The sequence below is a fragment of the Streptopelia decaocto genome (assembly GCF_964273445.1).
Source record: "Streptopelia decaocto genome assembly, chromosome: 2".
NCBI lineage: Eukaryota > Metazoa > Chordata > Aves > Columbiformes > Columbidae > Streptopelia > Streptopelia decaocto.
In genome coordinates, this window is record NC_138655.1 from 95370054 (window position 1) to 95387127 (window position 17074).

The following is a 17074-nucleotide window of genomic DNA, read 5'->3' on the forward strand; positions in this document are numbered from 1 at the left end:
CGCTGCATTCTCTGTTTGACCAGAATCACAAATTAGCAGTACAAAGCTGATCTGACAGAATCCCACAAAGAAAGTGACCATGTTGAAGGGAGGAAGGAATCTGGATGTTTTCTTTACAGCTGTTTCCAATGTTACACATTTGCCTCAGAACTTCTTTGGAGCCGGATGCAATATGTGACACTGCTGTACTGGTTACATGCCATAAAAAAAAAAATGTGTCTGCACCCTGGAGAAGCCAGGCTATTTATTTAAAGAGGGTTACTGTTCTCAGATAGATCAAGGGGAAGGGAAAAAGAAAAAGAAAACAAAACAGAACAACAACCCATGAACAAGCAAAAAGACGCTCTTGCTTTGGGCTATATAAATATATGTCTATAAAATAATTATCTAATCAAATTTTAAAAATATCCCTTTATTCCACCAATAACAGAATTAACTGTCTTCAGTTATTAGTTATTTCTTCTTCCTTAACTGTATTTATTTTTCATTTTAAGGAAGAATAAATGGTATTTTAAAAAAGCTGCTTTACTTCTTACCCAACAAATTGGAATCTTGTCAGAAAAAATATATTTTAGCTATACCATTAAGAACAGAACCTAGAAGTGCTATCTAGCTTCAAATCAAAAGACCAGTCTATGATCTGCACAGTCGCTTGTTTTGGCAGGGTTTTATTACATTATCACTTACTGCTCCAACTTAGTTAAGCAACACCTATGTGGGAGGGAGCAGAAGAGACAAGATGCAGAATAATTGCGTTATAATGTCTCTGAAAAGGTGCGACATGTAGGACCGCTAACATTTTCTGAGTGTTAGGGAGCAGAAAGCTCTAATGAAACAAAAGGTCTGTGCTGTTCCCGAACAAAGACACAAAAACAACTGACCAAGACAAAAATTGGCCTGAAGCTCCGTCAAAAAAGCCTATTGAGCCAAAATGTAAAGACACTTGAAATATTGTGAAGAATCACTTCAGCAAGATAATAACACAAGAAAAACCAAAAAAAAAGCGACCTCTCGTTCAAAGAACAGTGATTCATTTTAGACTGCTACAGTTTAGTCAAATCCCCTGTTAGTGACAAGCAGATCAAGCATCAATTAATGCTTTCAGATTTCTCCAGCAGTCTCATGCATGAGTCAATAGAGTTCAAAACCTTTGTCCCAGTTCTGGCACAGATACGGGATGGTTTGAGGCCTTAAAACAGGCAACAGACTCTTCACAAGCGATGACAACACTGAAGACCACCAGGATGGCAGATTCATCTGAAATTCGTCTCCTGGTATGACTGAACCATAATGAGAATATTTCTGTTATCAAACAGTAATTTCACATCAGTTTAAGTGACCTGACCCTGTCACTCACTCACACAAACAATCCCATTAAAATCAAACAGTAAAAAGCCTAAAACTATTGCTAAAGCATCAACCATATAAAACCATCCTGCTGTGCTCAACAGCAAAACAGAGAAAGTTGAAGAATAAGAGGAGAACAAGAAAAAAAGTAAATACTGTATTCAAAAAAGCAAAACACAGCAAACAATGGAAATACTGTAAAGATACGAAGAAAGGAAGGCAGGAAGCAATGAAACACCATCTATTGTGTCTTCCTGGCCAGGGACCAGGAAGATACAAATACCAAAAGGTATTTGCCTCTCAAATTTTCTGTTTTAAAAAACCTGTACAAAGCATTCAGTAGTTTGCCAAGTTTTTCAGCATTTCTTTATACCATATGCTATCATATGAGCTATGACTTGCATTCTGGAAATCATGAAAACACCACATTGTTTCATATATACACCATACCATTATTTTATATATACTGTATTTTATTATAATGTCCAAAAAAAGGCACCACATTAGTTTTAACTAAGATTAAACACAATAGAATGATCGAGCATTAAAAACCACTCTAGCTGACATTTGACTATTGGTTTGTTATCATTTCAGTGTTTTTCTACTAAATAGCATCAGTAATATTTGATACAAAAGGACAATGAAACTGACCCATATCTGGAGCACCTTTCTGTCTGCAGTAACTTCAGAAAGTAAGAGGCTAGTAGGACTTGGATGATGATTTGACAGGCATATGATTACAACACAGCTGCACTATAAAGGACCAGAGATGTACTGATAAAATTCTGTGTCAGGGCACAACCCAACTACTAATTTGTGTCTGTATTGATACCTATGTGCATATATATGCCTAGCACTGTTTCTATAAAATATCTTTTTCTGAAAATGTTCCAAAGGTCCCTGGGGTAAGTACAACACTTGTTTTACCCAGAAATTAAGTTCCTTACTAAATTTGTTAGACAATCCAAAAGAACATTTTTATCTGAAAGTTGCCTTACCATTACTATTCAGTGTTTTCATAATAACTTCCATTTGTGCAAACTCATAGTTGTAGTCTGGTTCTGAAGAAGCTTCACTGGCTGCATCCAGATCATGCTCTCCTAACGAAGTTTCTTTCTCAAGGTCTTTCAGCCAATCTCGTCGTTTCCTCTTTGGTAAGTTGATTCTGTGTAAAAATTAAAGTTCAGTTTCAAAAAGTTTATGCAGAACAATGGAATTAAAAAAAAAAAATAAAATAGGCTGAATGTAAAGAGGCTGGAATGTAAACATCAATTATTACCTAAAAAAGTGGTTGTTTCCCCATAATATTCTATCTCCGTGCCATAACTGAGTGACAGAACATACCAGTGCACCATTTACACAGGATCTGAAAGAAGAAAATACAACTTCAGCAAAATCCTAAAAACAAAAGATTGAAAAGTAGCTACAAAATCTACTGCTTCTCCAATCAACAGGCAGTGATTTCTATCATATGATGCACAAATCTGTTAGGTTCTCATTAAAGCTTTGGCTGGCACAACTCTTTAGTCAACATACAGATGAGGTTGATTTAGTTGTACAGTTTTCTTTAAATGCCCATTTCTCAAACTGGGTCTCTAGCTGTTTCTTATAAACAGTCTGTAAATTTGGATGCCTGCAATTGCTACTGATAAAGCTCTCCAAGATACAAGATAGTCAACACAAGAGTTGTAAAATATACTATTAACATACTAGGCATTCAAGCCTAAGAAAAGACCCTTAGATCCAAGTTTCATTCTTTCAACAAACTGAGTGCCTATTATTAACATGGGTGTATTTTTGTGAACATCTGGTATACTGCTATATTTGCATTTAGGTTTCTTTGTATTTAAGTTTCAAACACAAAATGGGAAAAATGGAGCTGTTGAACTTTTGCATATGTGAGTCACAAAGCAGAACATTTTATTTGAAAGGGAAAAAAAATGAAGTAAAATGAAAAGCCTTTTTCAGATGTAGTGTTCTGAATTCAGCTTTCTCAAGTAAGTCAACACAAACATGTAAGCATTTGATTTAAAACCAGATTTTATTTTTTTTTAATGAAATTCTGGTAGCAAGATTTCTGTTGATACTAGTATTTTAAGAACAGCTCCTTAAGCACTGCACACCAGGCATGAGTAAAATAAGTTTTTTTCCACTGATGTGTGTCTTTGTTCTTGTCAGTCAAAATGACTGATTTCCAGTACAGTAACTCTATCGCCACAAGTCTGAATCCCATCTGTTTGAAATTTTGTACTGTAGGCTGCAGAAGAAAAATGCAAATGCTAAGAAGCATTTTACTGAAGGCAGAATGGAAGAGATCAGATTTTTTAAAAGGTGTCTCTCAAACTTTTGTTTCTCATTCTGATACTAATCTACACATTATTTAGATATTCAGATTTCAGACTAACAGCAGGACTACTAACTGGGATGAAGGCATTGCTTATCACATGTCACTGGAGATGAAGTGACAAAGACATTTACCATTCCACCCAAGAAGCCACAGTGCCCCCAAAATGAAAAATAATTAAAATACAGAAGTAGAAACAAAAGGAGAAACCTGACTTCACACTGCATATTTACTAGACACAAGGGTAAGTCAAGATTTAGAAAACAATTTCAAGATCTTCAGATCTTTAAAATACCTCTTACAAAATACTGAGCTTTACAACAGGAACTACTCATGAGACACAATTTATCCTCCCCCATCAAGACACAGCCTACTAACCCATCACAGGGGTCAGGACAGCCAGCAGCGTCCCAGTGATTGTGTTACCACTGAAGACAGAGGCAAGCAATGGCTCCCCATTCCTATTAAAAAGCTTCTTGCAATGGTTTATTCCGAGTCAAACTACTGATAGTCTGTTAAGGTGCAAAGTGAGTGGGTGGATAGGTGTGGGGAAATCTCAGTTTTATCACCGAATGTCATTTCTAAGCATCTGTTTAAGTCACCTGTATTGAAGCAACTCATTGATCAGAATGTAAGATATTTCTGACTATGTAAAATAAAAATGCATGCAAGTTATCCTCTGGTAAAGAAAACCAACACTTCACTAGAAAGTGTTGCTGATTCTCCTTACCTTGCATTTTCTTTTGGTGTGAGTGTAACTTCTCCATCAAAAGAAATATCAATCTCGCAGTGTTCTGGTTGGATTCCTATACCAAAGAGCTGTATATCCTGAGAGGTATCTGCACCAACTCTTGTGTGATCCTAGAAAATAAGCAGTTAATAAGAGACAAGCAAACTATCACTGTTTACACAACTAAGAAAATATTAGCTAAAGCACTGAAGCTGCACAAACTACGTGCTCTCTTTTGCTAAGCACTTCTGTAGGGCAGAAATGGTGCCATAGCAGATTGGAAGACTGTAAAGGTCACACAGAAACTGTTCTGCTATGCACTTTATCTCCATACCATTTTAGATAAAGCAAAATAAAGCAGTTGACACACAAATTCTGATTTTAAAATATTCTCAGACTATGCTTGCATACAAGCAATAAATGCAAATAGTGAAGAAAACCAGACACGTCATACAGGCATATATAACAGAGAACAACACAGATAGTAAAACGAGGTACACGGAGTTGGCTGCTTTTTAGAAGACACCTATATAGCAACTCAAACATACTAATATCTACATAATTTCAAGTCATACTGTAAATTCTGCCAAAATACTTTGCTGTTTTAGAGAGGTTGTGCTTTATTTGCTTCTGTTCAAATACAGAAGCCCTATCTCCGCCACTAAAGCAGAAAAGTAACTATAAAACCAGATAGAATATTCTTTCATATCGTATTGACAAGGAGTTTGTATTTGCTTGCAAACTTATGAGGTTTGTTTTTGACACCATTTCACTCTGACATGAGACTATGCTAAACAGAATGGTATGAAAGCTAGTGGCACTAGGAAAATACTTTTCTCTAAATTTTAAACAGTGCTTTTTTCCCCCTCCTTTCTCTTAAACTTTTCTGACAAAGGCTATGTTTACTCTTACTGATTAGTACTAAATATCATCTCTTTATGATTAACTCATGGAATATTTAAAGCAATCCTCAGCTGAATAACAAAAAAGAAGCATCTAGCAGCACAAGGCTCTCTCTTCTCATTCAGCCCAGGAGGTGACCCTATTCACATCCTACCTAGAAAATCTAGAATTTATCTCAACATGGGCACACACTGAGCACTTCTCCCACTGTTGGCAATCAGGAAATTAATTAGGAAAACAATGGAGCTGAACTGCAAAGGGAGAACAAAAACCTAAACAGTAGAAGGCGGCCTATCCCATTTTGCTGCAACTAGTCTTAATAATCTAAATAACAAATTGAGCCAGAAATTCAAAACAATAAACAAGTGTCCTTTCATTCTGTGTAAACATCCTGCTCAGTTCTTACCTTTAAGTAGTAAACCAAAAGCTCATTAAGCGCAGGGTCTGCATTCAGGTTCACCAGGTAACACTTGTCATCACCAACCTTGATACCTGAAGACTCAAGGGAAATTCCCATACTCTCTAGCTGTCTTTGCCTCTCCTGTAAGCACAAAAATAGGTTAATCTTCCTTGCTGCAACATGTAGGCAGATGTACAGCAAGTAAATGAAAGCAGAGCAACTAAAATTGAAGATGCACATACTGAGTGCGCATTCTGCATATCGCAACCAGAAACAGAACTTGACACTGGTCAAGTACTATATGTTTAATAGAATTTATTTTTACACACTGACAATAAAAAGTTAAATCTAATCTCAAGCACCTGCTTCCCCGAAGTGGAACTTACTTACCTAAAAGCAGCCCTACTGATTTTATTAGAACCCCTATGTTAGTCAAAAACTAGTTTCAGTTGCAATTATACTTCAAAAATAACCATAGTCACAGGTAATTTAGAAAACAGCAAGCTACAATTTAGGTTTATTCTTTTGTAGCCTTTTTTTTTTTTTTTAATATTTTTTTAATTAGTTTTTTTTTCATTTAAACAGCAGTTGCACCAAAGGATGCTTCTGGAACATTAGGACTACTAAGGGAAACAATAATAGTTGTTCTCCAAGCTATAGATGGTGGAAATGATGAAAAAGTACACTGGAATCCAGAAGTCCTATTTTAGGTACAATAACAATAAACAAACATTAGTGAATATATGTACACATATTCCTTCTTTGGTTAAGAAGTCACTAAAAGCAAATGCAACAAATACCACCCAAAACTCTGATCCTTTTGTAATTCTTCACTTTCTTAGTCACTTCAAGGTAAACATGTCCAAGATCCCACTGTGGTCATAGAAATAAATGAGCTGTCCAAACATATTTTGACATTTTATTTTAAAACCAAATGTTAGTTTTTATCAATGATATCATGACACAGCTACATTTATTCTAATGAAATTTAGACAAAACAAGCAAACAAAACCAACACCACCACCAACCAAGGGGAAAAGACAAAAATCCAGAGGAATTTTAAATAGCTGGAGGGGAAGACAGCATAGTCCACTAAAGCTCATGAAATTCAGCTGACTTGGACTATATGAGTATCTGGCCTTTCCTCCTCAAAATTTCTGAAATACCTGTGCAATTTCTTCTGTTTTTCTTAGCTTTTCTTCCCAGGTGACTGTTAGCTCTTTTATTAGCTTTTCAGATTCTTCCAATTTTTCCTTCAGTTCTGGTGCTTTCATGGCCTAAAAGACAAAAATTAGCAAAAAAGCCTCATCTACTCTTCCAACCGCAGTGTCTGCTTGCATAAGTAAACTGAACACAGTAGCATAATATGAAATGCGACAAACACAGATTTCAACTATATCCCCAGGTTTTCCATGGCCGAAGATGAAGAAACAGGTCACTTGCAAAGGAAGAGGACTGAAACAACTGTAAGGGGTCCAGATCTGAAATAGCTGAAGATTGACATAGCTCCAGAGGCCAACAGAATCCATCAAATCTCTGGGTCTGGCCGATGAAGCTTCAATGTCTGTATAAAAATATCTGAGTATTTAAAAACTTTAAATCTTAGCTGTCTGAAGTTAAACTGCGAAGTCTTTCTTCCAACAGCAGTTTCATATACAAATTCCTCTCAATATTTAGCCTTCCATGCTATTTTGGTTTCATAAGTGTTTCTAGAGTTGCACTACAGCTTTCAGACTGACCCTGTTGATTACCTTTCAAAGGAAGGCACGCTCGCGAACTAACACACACTTCTCATTTCACAATGGGAAACAAAAGCAAAGGCCTCAAACACATCCAGTGCCAAGTAAGAATTCAACAAGCTGGCCTATAACTCTATATTACTGTTTAAAACAGAAGGTATAAGAGTAAAAAAACTTAAAAAAAAAAATACTAAGACTTTGGACACCTTCCTACTGATTGTCTTCAGCCACATTCTGCGCCAACATAATTAAAAACATAATACAATAATATTTTCCTATTTAAAATATGGGATTAGAACATATTTTTATTTACAAAAAGAAAAGTGAATCACTCCTTTTTCTTAAATCACATTTTCCCATTTCAGCCTGTAAGGAACTGTTCACATGAGGAACACTATTCCTTAAATGAAAGTGAAGTTTAAACACCACCACCATCAGACACTTTTGTTCTTTTTCCACCAGTATTTTGTATCTTGGCTGAAAAGACCAAAAATATGTTCCCACAGCGCAGTGCTTTATAACTCCAGATATCACCAACTAAACTAGCCTACCCTGATATTTTACTCTCCAATTATTAATAGAAATATAAATCTAAGATAAGCAGCAATCCTAGTGTTAACTGTCAAGGTAGTAAAGCAAATTGCTGATGGTTTCACTATTGGAGTTTTGCCACTTTTTTATAGTTTTTTTACAAATGTCAAGGAGAGAAACATCCCACATATTTTGTGGTCCAATACCAGATTTTCAGCTTTTCACACTTTTCCATTTGACATCACAAAATTATATCGTTCATCTATGCAAAAAAAAAAAAAAAAAGAATCTGCTAATAAGTTGTCCTGATCTCAGTTGGGATAGAATTAATTTTCTTCCTAGCAGCTGGTACAGTGCTGTGTTTTGGACTTAGTATGAGAAGAATGTTGGTAACAAACTGGTGTTTTAGTTGTTGCTCAACAGTGCATATACTAAGTCAAGAACTTTTCAATTTCCCATGGACTGCCAGAGAGGGCATGTGCATGAAGCTAGGAGAGGACACAGCCAGGACAGCTGACCCAAGCTGGCCAAAGGGATATTCCACACCATATGATGTAACTGTGGGAACATGGCCAGGGGGTGGCAATCGCTGCCCAGAGATGGATTGGATTGGGCATTGGTCAGTGGGTGGTGAGCAACTGCATTGTGCACCACTTGTTTTGTATATTATTTTATCATCATCATTATTATTATTTTCTCTTCCTTTGCTGTCCTATGAAACTATATTTATCTCAACCCATGAATCTTTTTTTTTTTTTTTTCCCCATTCTTCTCCCCATCCCACTACGGCAGGGGTGGTGGTGGTGGGGTATGTGAGTGGCTGCGTGGTACTTAGTTGCTTGCTGGTGTTAAACAATGGCATAAGTCTACACAATGAAGTTGTACTCTGGCTCTTATCTCTGCTGCATCAATTACTGATTGACATGAAGTTCCTCAAGAACAGTCTATTCTGACAACATTTAAAAGTTATGTTGGATTTATTTCAGTAAACAAGGTTAATTATTTAACAAAAATGTGCAGGACTCTTCCTTTCCTCATTTTGTAAGACTTAAAAAGAAAGGTAATGTCCCAGCCAGAGGCTGATGTTTCCCTGGGAAACTCGGTTTACCATGTACTGTGAATGATGTTACCTCAGCTTGCGAGAGCTGTTCTTTGAGTTTTTCAACTTCTTCACGTAGTTCTCTGATGACTCTAGCATTTGGATCTTCATTCACCACAGCATGATTAACTATCCTTTTGGCTCTGTCTGCATATCTCAGAGTAGAGAGTGTTTCTTCATAATTGTCTGCTGCTGGACTAATTGTGGCTATCATGGCCGTTTGGCTGTTTCCTCCCAAGTTGTCCTGTAGAGTGCATCCACAGAAAGTGTGAGAGTTAAAAATGGTTCTCAGGTTATACAGTGTCTTTACAAAGATACTTAAAATGCAAAGCTTACTATTTAGACACTGAAAGGTACTCTGGATATAAACTAAGCAGTATGTTCCATAAACATTTCCAGCCACCTCCACCAGCACTGATTCCACTATAACTGAAAATAGCCAAATACAACTTTAAACAGAATTAACACAAGACATGCTTACCTGTCCATATTACTTGGAATAACTTATAGCTACAAGAGCTCCTTAGCTCATTCCTTTAAAAAAATATAAGTCCACATACACAGAGTTACACTACAATGATCCTACAAACTATTAAGCTGACTTCTTGTGAACAGGATGAACATAAAATATTAATTACCTTGAGAAGCCATGTGAGTACAGAGTCTCTGTAAGGCACAAACTTGTTCTTCCCCTTCCCTGCTGCTTGGTCAGCAAGTGATGATATAACCAAGCCCAGCGTTGAAAGTGACCTATAAACACAACACAGCAGAATAGCTTTAATATATATTCCAAATGTAGATTTAATAAAACACAGCAAAAAGGATTTGCTGAAGAGTTTAACTTGTCCTCTGCAGAACTTCACATCCAATTTTCAAAATATCATGGAATAATTTAAGTCGGAAATGACCACAAGAGACAGGGTAGCCCATTGCCTTGCTCCAAACAGGGTAACGTATTAAGTAAAATTACACATTTGGAAGAAAAAAAAAAATGGATATCTATAGTGTTTCAGCTCATCTGGTACTAAGACCAAGCTTCAGGAAGACAGACGAAGTTGAAATATTCAGATATTTAAATATTTTGAAAAGTGTAAATCAGGCTGCTTCAGTACATAGACAATCATTGCCTTTGATTAGACACCTACCTTCTCTCAGAGACTAAAAATCTTTTTGTCTTGGACAGTGCCTCATGACACTGTTACGAGTCAGCGTTGGCAGCACAGCAAGAATCCGGTCTCTAAGAACAATGTTTTAAGAGCACTGGCTCAACAGACTATAACAGAACAATTCTCTAGCCAATAAGGAGGCATCCTCAAGACAAAGTCAGCTATGGCCCAGAAGAACTAGGCTGCCTGAAGAACTATTAACTAATCAGCCATCACACAACAATAGAGGACTGCTCATCAGAAAAGCCTTGATTAGGGGTTCCCTTGACAAATGAGTTGACTGAGGTAGAGCCTTGGAGGCTCCCCCTGGGAGGGGAATAGAGGCCAATCAATCTCCCAGTTACAAAAATGTTGCACAAGCATGAAAAAGAAAAGCCCCAAAACTGCTTAGCAGACAGCCACATCCCAAACAGCACTTTAGAATCCTGAAGAAAATGCAGATAACTCGTTCATTTTGGTACACATACCACTTCTATCAATTGTGGTAGCTCTGTTAGCAATCCGTGCAAAGCATTTGTGCATTATATTATCCAATTGCTATACAATCCTGTGTAAATTTTAAGTGACATCGGGGTTCTTAGGGTGAGTATGTTTAAGATAACGAGCTGTTTCAGGAGCCTGAGAACATTAAACAGATGCCTAAAGGGTTTTAAAACAGACGTCACTGAAGCCCAAGAGCATACTGCTCTGTCATACTCATGCCCAATTATCCAGCTACTCTTTATAACTACCAAGGAAAACTTCAGCAGCATCACAATTAGATAGTCAAATAAAATTTTAATTGCACTGTTCCACTAAATCATTTTGAGTATTCTTTTCAAAGAAGCAGTACTATTTTAGTTGATAGGCACTGTTTGCACAAGATTTGTAACAGGGTCTTAGTGCTGCCTGAAACTGTCAGTGGTTCAGAAATAACACTTAGAAAATGACAAAAATGTTACTTTCAAGGAAGGATTTCAAGGAAGATATCTGAGGGTAAGGTAACAAGAACTATTACCTGTGCTAGAGAACAGACTGCCTTAGCTTACTGAGTATCACAAGATGTCCTATATTGTGTATAGCACAAAGTAGTATGATGATAGGATAGACTTGAAAGCAAAATTAAAATAAATTCATGGAGAGGCTAGGCAACCTGATCTCCCAGAGAGCACTCTGCTTCGTAAATTTGTCTATAGGATAACTTCGCAATTTGCCTCAGAAAAACTCACAGCAGAAAAGCCAGTTAGTTTTAGTTTGCGGCATATAAGTCTAATGACCTCTGAAAGCTTGTGGGAGGAAGAAAGGAGAGGGAGAATTGGTTCTTGCCTCCAGCCTCTGGTCTCCATAGGCAGAGATGGCAGTGAGCTAAACATGCAAGAGCAAACAGTAGGATGCTGTACACTGCTCCGTAGCAACCTCCTGCAGCACAAGTGAAAAGCACCACCAGCACACTCCCAACGGAGTCCACCTTCAAGGAGCTTAAAGTTAAAAAGTCACCCTGGGCTATTTTCCTCTGATTCCTCTTTCCCATCTTTAAATGACGGGAATGTGAAAACCAAAGCAAAAAAACTGAGGGAGAGGGGAAGAAAAGGACACTCAGAAGACGGATGGAAAAAACTGAGATTCAAAAAGGCCTGTCACTAAAAACTATTTCACAACAGGGCTGCAACACCAATTTGAGTTATGGGCCCTGTATTTTAATGAACAGGAAATTATAAGCTACAGTTTATTAACACAAGATTAAAAGATGTTATAATATTTCTGCTACTTATAAATACCAATTTTATTTTAAGACTTAACATCTGCAATAAAAGCCAAACTGTAGTCATTGACGTATTCTGCTTGAGATTTCATAATACAAAGCTGTTTAAAGACTTTGAGGAAAGCAGTAAAACAAATGGCTGCCCAACAAAACAATCACAGGACTCATGGGCTGCTTTCCTTCATGCTAAATGACACATCAGAGATCTGTCATTACTTTGATCCTGTCTCACACTACTCATACAATGTATCAACCAGAAGGCCTAAGCCCCTATCGCAGAGGAGACTCAGGCACTACAGGAGCAGCAGAGTGAACTTATGTTGTGAAAAACTATGGGAAGTGCTGTTTCTGCACACTTTCTGTTCTCCTTGTCCCTCTTCCTCAGGCACAACCAGGTAGCCCTTGCTAGCTGGCAGTGGGAAGCTCACCCATTCAAGCTACTTCTGTACAATTTACAACCAAATTCCTCAATTAACAGAATCCACCTTTCCCTTAGTTTCCACTCAATAAAAAACCTCCCTAAAATCAGCTTGGAGTCAGACCTGTCCCAACCCATTCCTTCCTCCTATCTACATTTTAAAGGCTTCTTCTTGCATTCTCAAGTTAAAATGACAATAGCTATGATTTTACTAATCAGAGTTAAAATTGCAGACTGCTCACAGAAAGTATTTTTCTTAGCCACTAATTGACAGCTTGTTTATTCTGCTTCCTCCTACTATTGTAATCTAGAAATTCCTTGACTACACCACAGAGAGTTATTAAGCACCTGCATTTCTATGCTCCGTATGGGAACTAGCACATCCTGGGCACCAACAAGCACATCCAGCTTTCCTATGAGGTACTGCAAGTTCCCCAAAAACCTCAATAATAAAGGGCAGGCACCCAGCACTTTCACCAAGGCACCAGCTCTGAGAAAAAACAGAAGTCATCTTTATTATGACTTTATGGAGCCATTAACAAAACGACACAACTCTCCACTATTTCGCTACGTGGAGAACAATCCACCACGACCCCTCTGCAACGTGCTGTCCCAAGATAGGAAAGTGTTTACAACTGGATGAGCTGTGGGACCAAGGTGGCAGCTGCCAGAGCCCCAGCCAGGTTCCATCAGAAATAAGCAGCACAGGCACCTGCAGAGACTAGCCAAATGTCAGACTACACAGTTTTGGTACCCACAGCTGAATGCACATTTTCCCTGCCCTGTAAATACATAAACAGATACATTATTTTCACATTCTTCTTGAAGGCAATAAAACATAGCAGAAGCAGTAAACTTATCTGCCAAGTAATTTCAGCAGCTCCATTTTCGATCTCTTTAAACGTAACACATCCTACCACGGCAAGTTACAGCTTTAAAAAAAAAAATATATATATATATATATATATATATATTTTAAAAGGAGTTGACATAATAAGGTATATGGTTTACACTGCATCACTCCCTTTCTCTAAGAAGTAAGGTGTATCACACCCAAAAGACGATCATACACAATGTTCTCTGAAGAACTAGCCTGATAAAACATGTATAAAAATTGAGGCTTCCAGAGAAAGTCAGACTTCATTAAAGCTCCAAGTAACAGCAAGAATCTAACAGAAGGCACCAAGCACAGCACTAAGAATTCTCTTCTGTCTACCAGTTCCAGAACAGATTTCAAATAGAGAATGCTTAATAAAAGGATTAAGTAATACAGATTTATATCATATCAGAATTTAAAAATATCTTTTAGAGAAAAGTTTGGAGCTTGCATCTGAAATCCTGTATTGTCAAAGAGTTTCAGCATGGGCAAAAGAACTTTTCCCTACTGCATCGAAACCATATAACAGAGTAACCATCCTAATAGGAAAAAAAAACCCACACCCACGAAGTTTTTCTGTATCTATAGCTACACTTGCAATGTGTTAATAGCTGTTGAGAGGGCTGGCATTTGAATTATTTCCCAAGAATCAGAAAGAAACATTTAATTGCACCTTTGTTTATGCAAAATAGAGATACGGTTTCTAGTAAAACCCATTCAAATTTAGCTAGTAACCTGTGGGGTAAAGGTACAAAACCTGCCATTAGGCAAACAGAGCCACATCATTTTGTTTCACAGGGACTATGCCAGTGTGACTACCAAAATGATGCATTAAACACAAAGTAAATTAGAAATTAAACTAGAAAGAGCAAACGTGTTCAAATTCTAAAAAGAGGTAATTTAAAATCATTTTAACTATGAATGCTGTTCAAACACAATTTGTGCTGTCATTGTTAACTTAAAACATATCAAAACATTTTGCAACATGTTAAAATTAAATTGAAGAAAGTCATAGCTTTTAATGTAACAGTTAAACCCCTTCTTTCCCAGGAAAACTAGTGTTTGCAAGACAGCAGTAACAGCGTACTAAATTCTTGCTTTTGGGCAATAACATAGTAATTACGGTAAAAAAGTGCCTTAAAACTTGTCATTGCTTGAATACAAATGCCCAAGGCAATGCTAAACTGACACAGCTTCATACTGATCTGGTTTTATTAAACTGTGAATTATACTCTTACATATTTTAATACATGTTGGAACAAACCCATTTAACTCTGCAACTGTGCATTCTTCCTTGAGGAGATGACGAGACAAACACATGAGCCTGGGGACAGGGTGTATAAATGAATCACAAAAGGTATATGCTTAATTAAAGAGCACTGCTGTCACTTTTTCCAGATAAAATTCATACAGCCCTCATCTGAGTCAAGTAAGGTCTATCATTTGAACCAACTCATGACAAGCACACCAAGAGAGGCGGCCAAGGAGACAACAGTGATTACAAGATTAAGCTCCGCAACCTGCATATGCCGATGCCTTACTTGTTTATGTTGCTGCCCTCCTTCAGACGTTCTCCTGCAGCTCCTGTTTTGGACACTCTCTCACTCCCAGCCAAATCCACCAGGCTGACCTTGCTGACCTTCTCTCCAGAATTCTGCACAGATGGGAAATAGGAGAACAACAGCTAAGAAACATCGGCACAAAGTGCTAACAGGTCTGACACTGGCACCATGAAACACTGTTCTCCATAATAATGTGGGTTAAAGTATCAAACCCAATATATGAGAGAAGAAGGAATTGTCAGAGTTTTTATAGCTCTTTAAGAGTCATTTTATAGTCAAGGGCTGAAGCATTAGTGAACCAGAATCAGCTGTGTGGTAACATCAACCACCATTAAAACATGACTTCAGCAGCAGTTTGGGCCTGAAACAGGTTTCATGTTGGCAATATAATCTTAAAAATTGACCCAACTGTCTGGTTCATCTGGAGTGCTTCCTCACTCTTCTGTGGTCCTCTCAGTATTAGGGTCTTGTCAGTATTCCTTTGATTACTGGACCCCATGGCATTAAAGGTAGGAACACAGCTAAACATAATATATGTGGAAGTGGAAGGAAGAAGAGTAATTTAGCATAACTTCATAAATTAACCAACACAAACACATACACCAGAATGCAGGTCATAAAGTGTCTGAGTCACTATAATGTTGAAGACAGCATGAGAGCGGCTGCTTTCTTCATTCATGTTGGTTGCAGCAACTGTTCGTGATTTGTTTCCCTCTGACATCAGTGACTCAATATCCTAGAGCAAAAGGAGTAAAAAGTGATGTTAGGATGAAAGCAAGTATTATGCTTGCTGAACAAAATCCCCACCTAGATGAAAGGGTGTGTACATGTGGGAGAGAGGAAGAAGGGAAGGTAGAAATAATGAGAAAATTTGCACATTTTGAGAGGTATTGGTACAGAGGGTACGTAATTCCACAGAACAACGTTAAATCATATCTCTGTTTTAAGTGCTGCACTTAAAAGCCCTGCAACTACAGTCAATGAGCCTTCTTATCTGCTGCTGAAATACGTTGGCAACATCCACATTACAAATCATATTGTTTAATGCCAGTAATCAGGCCAGCACAGATCTACTTACATAAGTGAACACAATGCATCTTTTCACTGAACTGCACTAATACTATCTTCACTTAGTTGGCTCAAAGGGTTACCTCACTTGGAGCCTGTGAGGTTAAAAAAATAAACAAACTTCTGACATATGTAAAAACAAAGACAACTATGTCGAATCTGATATATGTACTTGCTGAGTCTTCCAAGATAGTTTTGTAAAAGTCATCAGCCAAAAACTAGGTATAAACAAAGTTTTCTAGAATTTGAACGAAGGTTTGTTTTCAAAGTATGGGATTCACCATAAAAGCTGCAAGAGCAGTTTTTATAACTCTAAAATACTCACAGATGCTTTAGAAAAATAAAAATTCCCATAAAAAGAGCAAAACAGTTCCCACATAATGCTACACAAAGAATGAACATTTTTTTAAAAACCAACATATCCAAATCAGCTTCCTCATAAAAAGAAAAGCCTGCGTAATTCATACAACTGAACCACTTTAATTATTTCCATTGTAGCTATATTAGTCCCTTGGCTTCTACAATACTGTTCTATCTGAATATGTTTTGGTAACTCAAGGGGCTTGATGCTGTCATGATTTAAATAATGAATTATACAAGCCATGTTGTAACTCCTCATGCAATATACTTATATAAAATAAGAGGTCATATTCAATAACAAAATCAAAGGAATTCATGCTGGAAGACTAATATTCTTATTTTGGAAGCCTCGTATTTCCTGTGTCAAGGAAATATTGTGTTCTTTGTGTATACTATATGCTTCAAAAACTGCAAAACAAAGAGATAACACTATTGTATTTTTAACCAACATAAAGCCAAATCCAGTGCTTTTACATGAAATAAATACTCCTGAAGCATTAGAGAAGATCTTTGCAATTGTGAGAGACCATAAACACTCAAGAACCAAAATACCTGGATAGGCACAAGTTTATCTCTTATAATATACCTACTGTTTATGTACATAGGTGTTATTTATAAACTTGTCATTAGTTTAGATTTACCTCAAAGTTTGTAACAGCCAGCTGAGACAGCCCATCTACATATGGTCCCAACACTTTGTGCTCTCGAACCTTAAGGGACTGCCGACTCCTATGGAATAAAGAGGACTTTATGCACAATCCACTAGCGTGCACTTCATTGAAAAACAAA

The 17074-nt window shown here is 37.2% G+C and overlaps 1 protein-coding gene across 8 annotated transcripts in view; it reads right to left on the reverse strand.

Moving 5' to 3' along the window:
• The window catches only part of KIF13A (kinesin family member 13A), a 116296-nt gene that overhangs the window by 36117 nt on the left and 63105 nt on the right, over positions 1-17074 (reverse strand). For 3 of the 8 annotated variants that reach the window (XM_082046048.1, XM_082046052.1, XM_082046054.1), the window contains 11 exons: positions 16927-17014; positions 15459-15593; positions 14837-14949; positions 9732-9843; positions 9125-9337; positions 6891-7001; positions 5731-5865; positions 4422-4552; positions 2627-2713; positions 2346-2512; positions 1149-1280 (listed from right to left, as the gene is read on the reverse strand). In XM_082046048.1, coding sequence (XP_081902174.1) covers positions 1149-1280; positions 2346-2512; positions 2627-2713; positions 4422-4552; positions 5731-5865; positions 6891-7001; positions 9125-9337; positions 9732-9843; positions 14837-14949; positions 15459-15593; positions 16927-17014 — 1424 coding nt within the window. Of the gene's footprint in view, positions 1-1148; positions 1281-2345; positions 2513-2626; positions 2714-4421; positions 4553-5730; positions 5866-6890; positions 7002-9124; positions 9338-9731; positions 9844-14836; positions 14950-15458; positions 15594-16926; positions 17015-17074 lie in introns of those variants that run through there. The other 5 variants (XM_082046051.1, XM_082046050.1, XM_082046055.1 and 2 more) reach the window with 3 other exon arrangements.